The following is a 12,180-nucleotide window of genomic DNA, read 5'->3' as shown; positions in this document are numbered from 1 at the left end:
AATAACAACAACAACAACAAAAACCCACACCCACCCCAACACATGACTTTGGAAAGTGCAAGACAGGATGGTGACATTTTTATTTAGCAAATCATTGGGAATGATCTCACTGCCAGAGAAGCTGGAGTTTATGTCAAACAAGCTAAATCATATCGATATTTTTTACTGTCAGTGTCACTTCAAGGGCCTTTTGCGTTAATGCCTTGCCCTCTCTAATATTCTAGTTAGTCTAAATGGAAAAAACCCAATTTTCATTTCTTTTCTTACTATTGACACTGAAGAAGGGATAGTGTTGTTCAGTTCAGATGTTACCTGTGCCATGATCAAGCTACAGATGCTATGGAAAAGGAGGACAATCTCCAACTAATAATTCAAAACCTAAACCAAATAAAAGTTGAGGAGCTGAGAGAGTCCAGGTTCCTTAAAAATGAGAGCAAGGGGAAGATATTTCACATTTAGAAGGGTGCTATTTCAGCATTTGATGTGCCTCACATGCCCTTTTTTCTTTATCTTTCTCATTAAAATTGAGAATCCTTGCCTTTTCTGCATCCTGCAAAAACCTGAAAACTTCAAGCATCTAGTAGTACCTTCTGGAAAATTTTTAATGGTTTTAGTCTGTGACAAAGGAATTGTAGGGAGAAGAGCAAATATAATTCTAGACACAAATATCCTCCCCTACTCCAGGATGTGATATTACAAAATATGCATGTTGTACAACAAGCAGCATTTCCCACTGACAAAAAGATGCTCAGCAACACCTGTTTGTCCCAGAAAAACAAATTCCACAACAAACCAAAACAAAGCAAAAACAAACGAACAAACAAAATCCACACCAACCTCCCCCCACAAAACCTAGGAGCTGTACATAGAAACTTGAAATACTAAATTAAACCCTGAGATGTGTAAATGGGAGATAGACCCATTCTTGACTAGGTAGGGCTGGTGATCCCTTGGAGCAGAATAGACTATTATGATCTCTTGATGTTCCTTCTAACCCTGAATTGCAATTGCCAAGCAGAAATCATATATTTACAAGATTAAGTGCAATTGTGACCTGGAACTTCAGTCTGCTGTATGACTATTTTCACCAAACTGGTGTCAAGGTTCATACAGAAAACTAGGAACAACAATCAAACTACTTTTGCATCTATAGTAGAAACTTTATAGTTTCCCCTCCAGCCCTGGGGCGGGGAGGGGGGGTGCTTCATTACCTTCTCTGCCCAAAAGACTTACCCTAATTCCAACATTTTCAAAGGCCAGTGAGGAAGTGTTTAGGGCAAACTCTGCCATGCCCTCTTCATTTGTTGTATAGTTTTGTTCCTGTCCTCCTTGAAGAGAAATTCTCACAGTTTCATTGGCGATTGGAGTGTTAGACCCATCCACTAGCTTCACCTGGAGGAGCAAAACCAGTATAGTTTAGAAGGAGAGAGATAGCTGCCACCTGAAGAAGACTGGTAGAACACCAAGGTAAAGATGTTGAGCCCATGTCAGACAAGGAAGCCTCAACAGCATTTTACACGTATCTCTTTTAGAGACAGTTGCAAACTTTCTGAATACTTCTTCTCTGCCTCTTTCTCATCTCTGCCTCCAGGTCAGAGGAGTAGATGTGGAGAATGACATGTACTCACACCCCTGAGGCCTCCAATTAAACAGGTGACTGTAAAAGGAGAATTTTAGTGGACTGGAGAGGCAGAAGCACAAGGAGAGAATGAGGGCTGTACTCTCAGCTGCTGCTCCCCTTCAGAGGAAAGGAGATCCAGAGGGATTAGCAGCACTGAGGTCCAGCATTCTTGCAGAGTTGGGGTGTCCACCTGAGCAGAAGGTTCAGTTAAATCACTGCTTGGTACTCATGGCATTCCATACTCATGGTTTCCCTACCTGCCCAAAGAAGGGGACTCCTCGCTTGTAGTAAGTATCTGAAAGCACAAACGTGACTCTGCTAATGGTGCTTGTGATCTCAGAGAAGCTTGTTCCAATCAACTCCACTCCTGCAGAAAGAAGCATGAAGAACTAATTTGCCTCTAGCTGACCAGAATTCCTTTTACTCTAAGGTAACCCTCCATTGCTGGACAAGCTCTTTTCTTGATGGTCCTGGACTAGAGGCAGGAAAACTCTTAAGATTCCAGAAAAGCAAGTGTCTCTTTTTATCCCTCATTCCTACTGGGCAGGCCCCACTGCTGGTCTCTCCTGGGCCCATTACATGGCTTTCATCCAGATGATCCATACCTGTACCCTCCTCTTTAATCTTAGCCTCTACATGGAGCTTATTCTCATATCCACTTCTCTTGAGCTGGAATAACTTGGTCTTCACCACTTCAGAAATGCAGCCATAGACATCTGTCTGTTGGAGGAAAACAAGCAAGACAAACAAGCAATATATTCTCATTTATACAATGCTTATTCAACTTAATTAGTCCATCACTGTGTGTTGCTCTGAACTGAAACAAAATCCCATAACCTCACAGATAATCTATCTCTATTGTTTTTATCAAAAAGAGAAAAAGACATAAATAACTTAGCAAAAAGCATATTCAGGTACTTACAACAACATTAGAGGAAAATGCTTGCAAACTAAACAATTCTTATGTATGTTTGTGAAGTTTGAAGCTGCCAACACTTGGTATGAGTGCATAGGGAATTAGTCAATGTATGCCACGTAAGAAATGTTTGTCAGGCATCAGGCTCATTAGAAAATGAAGCTGCTTACTTAAAATGTGTAAGCCATGTGAGTGATACATAAACCAAAGCGTGCGCATTTGTAGAAAGCAGATGACAGCTGGAAGAGTATTTCCAAAGCTTGCCACCTCTCTTCAGCAAATTCATGTTCAAGGCAAGTCTCCAAAGAAGAGATGCCTGGAAGAGAGGCTAGCACCACAGTATTTATATAATCTTCTGACATGGGTAACAACAGTAGTGGCAGAGCTAGCTGTGGATTCATGTGGCTCATGCTGTAACAGAACCCAGGGACCACAAGAAAATCTTCTATATGCTTTTTTCTCCTGGCATAATTCCACAATTGCTATTACTCCAACTTCTGTCTATTAACCCAGTATTGTTGCACTTGTCTGTGCTCCAAACACCTTTCAGTTTCACTCTTGCCAGTTAAGAGGTGAAAAAAGTGGGAGGTTTTTCTGTCTGTCTTAATCACTGTTGCTAAACCCATATTTCTTTCCTTCTTGCTCAAAATGCATCAGCCTCTCTCCTGGTTTCTGCTCCTTTCTTTCCTCTAACAGCAGCTTCTGTCCCCATACACTATCTCCAGTGTAAGCCAACTCCGACTCCGCTCTCATTGCTCATGGCTTTTCTATCTCACTTTGCTCTTATAATTTCTACATTCCGTCTGACCTTTCTGTTATTTCTTTCATCTCTTCATTCTCCATCACGTTCTGGCCTTTACACACATTGCTCTTACTGCTCAGATCTTCCCCCTTATTTTTACCTTTCATATTTCATCTTGCACCCAATCTTCTCTCATCCTTCAGCCTTCCTTAAAATACATGGATTTTCACAGAACCAAAGAATCATAGAATGGTTTTCGTTGGAATGGGGCTTAAAAGCCGTCTAAGTTCCAATTCCCCTGCCATAGGAAGGGCCATCTCCCAACAGACCAGGTTACTCAAAACCCCATCCAGCCTGGCCTTGAACACTTCCAGGGATGGGGCATCCACAACTTCCCTGAGCAACCTATGCCAGTGCCTCACACACGTGAACACTCAGAGCAAGCCTGTGCCTACAAGGCATGCTCAGTAACACTTTCTCCAGTCACTCTACCCACCAGAGTAATCCTGACTCACCTGTCCAGAGAACTCCTCACAGACTGCTCTGGCCTCTTCACCATAGCAGGACATGGCTGCGTGTTCGTACTTCCGGCAGACACGGAAGTTCACGAGGCCGGGAACAGGCTTCCCAAATGTGTAGCTACCAGCAGGGAGGATTGAATGGAAAACAGAGACATTAGGAATGTAAGAGAGATGTAGAAAGATTACAGGCTCATCCCCACTGACACTAGCTTTCTTCCCTAGAGCTGCCTCCAGGACACACAGGGTCACATAGAAAATAAAAAGCAGAAAGAAATCTAGTACCATATGTTAGTGCTGATTTTGTTGAGAGTCCCCCTCATCCTGGAGAACACGTTGCAAGGATTTACCCGACCACCCAGTTGTGATAGAAATGGCTTTTATATGTATGAGCACTGGGTCTTTACTCTCACTCTTCAGCCCAAGCCATGGGTCTCCCTACAGGGTGCGTGGAACACTGCAAGGTGGAATCCAGTGAGGTGTCCCAAAGGAAAGAGAGCAGCTGCATCCCTTAGGATTTCCTCTCCACAATAACAAGCAGAAGATACAGTTAAAACACCATTCCTGGGTAAACTGAACTAAAGACCTCATCCCTAGCACTGTAGCTGGTGTGAAAACCTCAATGACTCAAAAAGTAGGCAAGAAACACTCTCACATTAAAAAAAAAAAAAAAAAAAAAAAAAAAAAAAAAAAAAAAAGTTGCCTTTTGTCTAACAGTAAATGTAATCTGCTTGGTCCTGGGACACCAAAAGGATTGAGAAATATAATAAAGTCTCATCTCTCAGCCTCCGAACTGAACTTTCATCAGCAACTCAAGAAAACACTGAAACCAAGCAGAACTTGAAAGAATAACACTCACAGTCCACAAACTGTGACCTTCAGCTCCTCATCAAGAATGCTGATCACTTTGGGCATTTTCACTGTCACTTCGAATTTTGGCAGCACTGCAGCAGAACAAAAAGAAAACAGTCGATGTGGTACGAAATAACATCAGAATGACACACAAAGGGGCTCAGAGGCTGTTCTAACAAATTACCTAAAAACCTTTTATACCTAAATAGTCAGATTTTAGAGGCTTCTGTCACCTGCACGTCCCACTGAAGTCATTGAAAACCCCTCAGCCAAGCATTGTGGCAGGTAAGAAGACAGTATTATTATACCAGCTATTAAAATAACAGCAGCTTCATAGGTAACACATGGGTTATCAGTCCCACAGCAATAGCATACAGTAAAACAGAGAGATAAATCAGTAGAAGTTTCCCACAAAAATACAGACTGAAGCCTGGTCTCTGCACTTTCAAAGCATGTAGATCTTATCAATGTTCAAAACAGGAAGACACCTTGGTTTCTCCAGTGATACAGCACAGGGTGACCTCCCATCCACACCCACCTGCAGGAGGGGAAGTGGAGGGGGACTGTCGTGGGAGAACTAGGAGGGGCTTCAGGGCACAGGACAGAGCACAGTCTCACAACTGCAAAAGGTCAAAGCACTTTGAGACCCATCTGCCAGGACACCTCTCTGCTGTATGAGCCAGCTCATGTCAGACCATGTAACAAGGGCTGCAGCTGGCTAGCTGGGGTGGAAGATATGCTGGTTGTGATCATGTGCCAGTGTGTACTGGGATACCATTTTTCTAGCCAAGCAGATGGAACTGGCATAGAGGTGAGAGCACCAAAGGGAGGTTAAGGCACTACGGCATCACTCAAGCTATGGGTTTAGTTTGTGGGGCAGAAAAGGTAAGATCTTAATTTACAGCTTAGACAGCCCCAGCGTAGACCCAGACTTATGGTGTGACATTTGACAGGCATATAGACAACTGGAGATGAGGCTGTGGCCTCAAAGCACCTCTGAAAGGAGTTAGGGCTTGTGGCTGTCAGCATAGACTGATCCAAGTACTTTGCTCCTCCTGACAGGAGCCTTGCTGAGGTGGGCATTCTGAAGAGCTGCACTCCACAGTCTAGGGCTTAGGGAGGAGTGGAGATAGGTCACTCAAGCCCTTTAGTCTTCTCCCCCTAAAGAGATGATTTTTGGGAGGGAAAGGACACAGAAACAATTTTCCAGTGACACTGGACATCCTGGTCAGATCTGCTACACTGTTCAATTAAGATTTCATGTCCCCTGGGACTAGCTGTTAGGAACTTGAAATGGCAGTGACAGTTACCATACTCCTCCACAGAGAAAGAATGCTGAACTGTCTTCCCAGCATCCTTCTGTGCCACCACTGTGTAGGTCCCTTGGATAGGTTCAGAGGTGAGGTTGAAGAACAGCTGTATGAATCCCATCTCTAACTCGACGTTTGTCCACTGGTACAGACGATTTTTCTTCGGGTCCTACAGATAATGTAATCACAAGGAGATTGTGAGAACAATGGGAGTCTGTAATGAAGTCTAAAAAAAGCAGTGAAGAGAGGGACAGCCCCTGTGTTTCAGGAGGCTGCAGGCCAGGAGTGGAGGGCACCAGTAGAGTTTTGGGGGACTACAGAGCAGGATGACAGAGGAGCTGTAACCTGGGCCCAGGTACATGGTAGCCACCATATGAGTTAAAATTCTGTATAGTTGAATTAATGTAATGGACTAGCTTAATACAAAAAATAAGCAAGAATCATGTTGAAGCAACTGTTTACTCTGCCCAGGCTGAGGTGCAATAGATGTGAATTAAGTGTTTGTACATACCTGAATATACACCAGTGGAATCTAGAAAAAGAAGAAAGGAAGCAGCATGTTTAGACAGAGTGAAAATAACACAGTGAAATGACTAGGGCTATGACCACATTTCAGGGTAAAAAGCTAATCATCCGATGGGGTAAGGAAAAAAGTTATTGGTATGGATCATCAGAGCATTTTTGGGTGTGAGAAGAGAGGGACAATCTTTTGTGTAAGGCACAAAAGACAGCCAAAATTACTAATTATTAACTCTGGATGATCTGCAGTGCTAGTAAGAACAGCTGCACACTGTGGTAATGGCAGATTGCTCACTGTTTACACCAGCACCGTCCATTTGCAGTTTGTCAAACCTTTCTGAGAATGCAGTAGGCAGCCTCATGCAGAAATTTGATAAAAGACCCTGTTAAAAACATCTGAGGTGACCCAGAATTTTCACAGTTATCTCAGTGTACTGAGAGCTCTCTCCAACAGAGACTATCTTTCCTTCCTTTAGTCACATTTGACTTAAGGCCAAAAAAGTTGAAAAACAAGTATCATGCTTACCATTTCATTCACAGGTCGGAACTCTTCATCCAGAGAAACAATTCTGAACAGGACTGATGGAGAAAGAGAGTGAGGCTTCACAGTGCAATCAGTAACCAGAAAAATCAGTTGCAAAAACAAATGGTACAACAGACAACAGGGCTGTTCTCTTCTAAGGAAATTCCATTTACTAGAATGTTAGGTCATGCTAGAAGGTTACCCATCTACTATGGGTGCACGAATAAGAGGATGTTAAGAGCAAATCCATGGCAGTGGGAACATCTTACTGATCACGGGCATCAGAATCTCATTAATTGGGACCAAAGTTACATTTAAGTTGCCTTTGTCTACTTTGCAATGAGGACTTTAAAGACAGAATTCACATGGGTCATCTAATTTTGTTATATCTAGACTGACTTCCTAGGAAGGATGAATGCAAACAAAATACTTGGCTGCAAGTTTGCATCGGCTCTGGATGGAGAGAGAATTCAATACCTCTTTTAGGACATTTTTTTTTAATCCAGCCAAATTTAGGAGATCACTGACCCAGAAGAAATAATAAGCTTACATAATTCTTTCTGTCTTCATTGAGCAAAATCAGCTGCTGCTTTGGAAGCTATTTCATTACTTAGTCTGAGTTTTGGCCCTGTTCTCTACAGGATAAATATCCAGTCTTTGTCTGGTTTCAATCCAGACCTCTTCACTGCACAGACCACAACAACAGAGCCCACAGTGAGAGCGGGAGAGTGTGCAGACGCCTCAAATACGTGTTTGCACCTTAAGATTCCCCAAATTTTCCCTGTATGAGGTAATAAAACATAAATCTCAGTCATGAGGTTGCAGTTCTGACCCCCACTGAAAGCATCCCATATCCAGCCAGAATGATCCAACAGTTTTAGTACAAATGTTTGTTTCAAGTGCAAATCTCTGCCCCTTTCCTGTACCTGTCTGTCCAGGCTTGTAGATGGGTTTGTCTGTCTGGATGAAGACCAAGCTCTCAGAGTTCTGGACCACCACTAATTTTCGGCTGCTGAACTGCAGCGTGGACCCCTTCACTGTCACAGTGAGAAACATGGCTGGTAACGGGAGTCTTGATTTTGGAAGCTGGAAAGTAAGGAAACTATGTAATAGACCACATTTAAAGGCTTCCTGAACTGAATTAGCCTTCACGAAATAAGAGATCTAATATAATCCTGATGGACCCAATACAGAGGTGAGAGGAACTATAATCAGGAACAAGAGACTGATTTTTATTTGTCTCACATTCTTACCCATTCCTCCTGCTATGCAGCAATTGTGCAAGTAATTGAGCAGCAAAGGAACTCCTAGCTCTAGCACCCAATTTTTTAAAATTCTTATTGTCCTGACCAAACCTTTCCATCCTGTTCCTCTTGACGTTAACAACCAGAATGAAATAGTCTGTCTTCTCTTTCAGTTCTCTCACCTACATATCATGATAATAGTCCTTGAAGAACATTTCCTTTTCCAAACCAGACATGACAGACATCTATACCTCTCTTTCATAAGTGACCAAGTCTTCAGCCTACATCTGACAAACCAAGACAAAAATGCCAACCTTTTCAGTGTCCTGAAGACCAATTCTTCACTCTTCAGGCCAAGGACATAATCTAGGCTCTGAGCTCAGTGATCAGGTTTCCTAGTTGCCTACAACTCATTAAAGTTCCTGGAGCTTTCAATTACATTAAATTATAGACTCCGTGCTTTGCTGTTTTTTGTTTTTTTTTTCAGATACAGACAATCACAGCTCTGTGTTCTTATTTTAAGTAAGAATGTATACATTCAGTATACACCAGGTGAAAAGTATCTGAGGTTCAAAAGCTCTACCACAATTTGAAGGCACTCAAGTGACAAATTGAGGATGTTGAAGGATGGTGTGGAAAGCCATTTCACCAGCAATCAGGAGTGTCAATATACAAAACCCACTTACTTCTCCTGTTCTAGAAAGGGAGAGGCTTTCTAGGATTCAGCATCTCACAGTCATTTAGGATACTAAGGAGATCTCAGCAGTAAGGGGGTTTTGAGGATGGACATGAACACACCTTTAGCCCAGAGGTAAGTGACCACAGTGTTACTCTGGTGATTACTTCTCAGTGCCTTTGTATTTTATGCCTGGCACAAAGGACCGTCCCACAAGGATGAGATACTCACAGAGAAGGGGATGCAGGTGAACACATCTTTCTCTGACACCACATCATCAATCAAGCTCCTGTTCTCCCCTTGGTACTCCAGTGTGGCACTCAGAGTCACAGACTCGTTCAGGTGGGTCAGCTGAACGCAGACTTTCTCTTGAGAATCTGTGTGTATCATAAAGGGCACCAACACCAGGTACTGCCTAGGAACAAGGGAGAATGATAGGTCAGAGGAGCAGGAACAGGTAAGAGGAGCTGTGTATGAAGAACAAACAAACCAATCTGATGACTACAGCTTTCGCCACGCAGGGAGAAGGGTGCATTTTCTAAGAGTGTAACAAGATTTCCAGCACGTCTGTAGCAGCAGGGGAAAGCAGAGAGGCTGGTCTCAAATATAAAATACCAGAGGAAATCCTCCACCCAAACACCTGGAAAGGATATGTTTTTCTATGTTCTGGTACAACAGCAGCACTTCTTCCTGGGATCCTGAATAAAGGCAGGGGGGAACTCAATTGTCACCTTTGCAAGACACTGTTGGTAGCATTCAGGAGCCATGCAAATGCCAGTACCCAGTGAAAAAGAGTCCACTGACTACACACTGCGAAGTGTCTGTAGCATTACTCTCATTCCTCGCAGAGATTCAAAACTGCCACAGCGTGGTGCCAGATCTTAAGCAAAAACACAAACAAGTTTCAGGTTTTCAGGGAAGCAAGCCCCTCTGTCTCAGCTCAACAAGGGATCTCTCCTCAGCCCTGTGCAGCCTCCTTCCTTCCCAGCATGGCAACTTGGCAGTGGTGTCCCGGTGCCCAGCACTGCACCTGGGAATCAAGCCCAATCCACCTAATGCTAACCATGCTCCCATTTTGGATGAGGACTGGCCCCCAGTGGGCATACTCAGAGCAGCGAGCAGATGGGAAAAGAGCCCTCAACAACTTAGCAGTAAGGCAAGGCATTCCCTTTAGCAGTAGCAGAGGATCTAGCACCCTTTTGTCCATCAGTTGGTCTGCAGGGATCAAACTCTGACCCCTCAGATCCCACTGTTTCCCCTGCATTTGATGAAAGCACGACAGCACAGCCTTGCTCAGAAATTCCCCTGCACCCCTTGCGGCTCTGTGATGGGCAAGGTGCACTTGTGCTTTACAAGGGAGGAAGAGACATTGCCAAAAAGCCAAAGGAAAACGTCTTCGGGATTTCAGGACTTCCATGTGCTGCTCCTACCACACACGTACACACATGTACACAACACAAATGCCCTTCACATACAAACGGGGATGAAGAGGGGAGGAAGGACAATATACCCTCACAGACCTGGACAGTCACAGTTTTATAATGTCACATTACCCTGGGTGAGAAGGAAATTTTCATTCATTGGCTGAGCTGAAAAATGAGAATTAAAAAAATAATGCCATTTCCAAGCATGCCAGATGAGCTATTTGTTCCTTTTCTTCTCATTATCATCTAAAAAAGCCACTCCCTACTCCTGGGCATTTCAAACTAGGAGTAGGACAGTCAACCCAAAATTAAAGTTTTTATTGTCCTTTCAAAACAGTTTCTCTTAAGACCTTATTGCACAAATATTTATGAAAAGTTGTTTTTCAAAAGCAGTAATTTTGTGCATAAAATTTTGTTGAAATCCTGTCAATACTCTGAAGTTTTACTGATATCTCAGTTTCACAGCTTGTTTTGCATCTCTCTCAAGCACTAGAGCTCCTGTTTGCAGAAGGCACTTTACCCAGTCCTGGTGTCTTTATTCCTGGAGAAAAGAAGTTAGATAGAAGACAAGGGACAAAGAAATAGACAGAGGATTACAGCCAAGGTCTCCTGCCTGCCCAGAGACCCCCCCAGCATATCTTACGGCTCTGTGATGGGTGAGGTGTCTCCCTGAAGGAAGAAGAGGAGGAGGAAGATGCTTGATTTGATAAGCAGCCCGTTCTTCCCCATGGTACACAGCAGGATGTGGTGAGCCAAGCAGACACTCAGTGTGGTCCAGTGCTGCTTCTACTCCCTCTCTGCTCTCCCAGTCAACCCCTTTATACTCTCCTCTGCAAACAGCCCAGGGGCTGGAGAAGATAAGGCTGGGGGCCAGGGCCCATCCGGAAACAGGGAGAGGCGGTAAGGAGGAGCTGGAACCAGCAGCTCCAAGTCTGGGCAGAAGGCCAGTGCTGGGGGAGAGCGGGAGGGGAGGGTTCCTGGCAGGCCAGAGCTGCGTCTCTTTTGGGGCAGGACAGAGGCAATGGAAAAAGAAAGGTTGTAGCTAAGGAAAGAAGGACTAGCAGCAGAGCATGAGGGGAACCTCCATTTCTGGCAGGATCCTATGTATGGAGCTGGACATGGCACTGGTCCTGGAGGTTGCTGGAAGAGCAGGAGCTGTTTGATTTCCTTCAAACTGGGAGCAGGAGATTGAGCTAGGATTTGGGAAACAAGTGTGGGTGTGTCTAACTCCCTCGAACAGGTTGTGAAAACAGGGAATGGGAACTGAAAAAACCTTCCCTCTCCACCCACACTGTTCCCTTTTGCTCTCTGTTCCTGGGCCCATCAAAGCTAATGCCAGGAAAAGAGGCCAGAAATTGCCTGGAAAATCAAGTCAACTAAAATGATCTGGCCTTCACCCTGACAGAAACAGGGACAGTGACATGATGGGAAGCTGCCAAAAGTTCAACCCATTAACAGCATGTAACACATTAACCAGCAGTCCAGAGCAGCAGCTACCCTCACATAGCAGAGCATAAGTGGCCTGGGTCTTACTTTCCTTCTACTGGTTCTTGTTCCAAGTTACTGGTACATCTAGATCAAATTATTGTGTTTGATGGAGTCATCCTGGTTTAATTAAGTACAAATTCATGTAATGCACTGTGATAGGCAATGTCGTAGCATAGAGGGAAGTGGGGTTTTTAGACCACTGTCTAAATTTGGTCTGCAGCCGGAGGATCAATAGCTCTGGTAATTATTACCTTTGCAAGTGGAAGTAGAATATCTTACTTATAGTTCTAATGCAAACTCCAAAGAATGGAGATCTATGTAAGAGGATGTAAAGCATAATTTTCAGA

General features: G+C 43.8%; 1 protein-coding gene across 1 annotated transcript in view; it reads right to left on the bottom strand.

Moving 5' to 3' along the window:
• The window catches only part of A2M (alpha-2-macroglobulin), a 29,806-nt gene extending 18,633 nt beyond the window's left edge, over positions 1-11,173 (bottom strand). The window contains exons 1-11 of the mRNA XM_066341211.1: positions 10,989-11,173; positions 9,153-9,336; positions 7,928-8,087; positions 7,005-7,057; positions 6,471-6,491; positions 5,960-6,128; positions 4,657-4,741; positions 3,795-3,918; positions 2,227-2,341; positions 1,879-1,988; positions 1,234-1,392 (exon numbers count right to left, since the gene is read on the bottom strand). Coding sequence (XP_066197308.1) covers positions 1,234-1,392; positions 1,879-1,988; positions 2,227-2,341; positions 3,795-3,918; positions 4,657-4,741; positions 5,960-6,128; positions 6,471-6,491; positions 7,005-7,057; positions 7,928-8,087; positions 9,153-9,336; positions 10,989-11,074 — 1,266 coding nt within the window. The 5' untranslated portion in view covers positions 11,075-11,173. The remainder of the gene's footprint in view (positions 1-1,233; positions 1,393-1,878; positions 1,989-2,226; positions 2,342-3,794; positions 3,919-4,656; positions 4,742-5,959; positions 6,129-6,470; positions 6,492-7,004; positions 7,058-7,927; positions 8,088-9,152; positions 9,337-10,988) is intronic.
• Positions 11,174-12,180: the final 1,007 nt, after the last annotated feature.

Source organism: Sylvia atricapilla, chromosome 2 (assembly GCF_009819655.1).
Source record: "Sylvia atricapilla isolate bSylAtr1 chromosome 2, bSylAtr1.pri, whole genome shotgun sequence".
Lineage (NCBI taxonomy): Eukaryota > Metazoa > Chordata > Aves > Passeriformes > Sylviidae > Sylvia > Sylvia atricapilla.
Note: the sequence above shows the minus strand (reverse complement) of the source record. Positions and strands in the feature narration are given on the sequence as shown.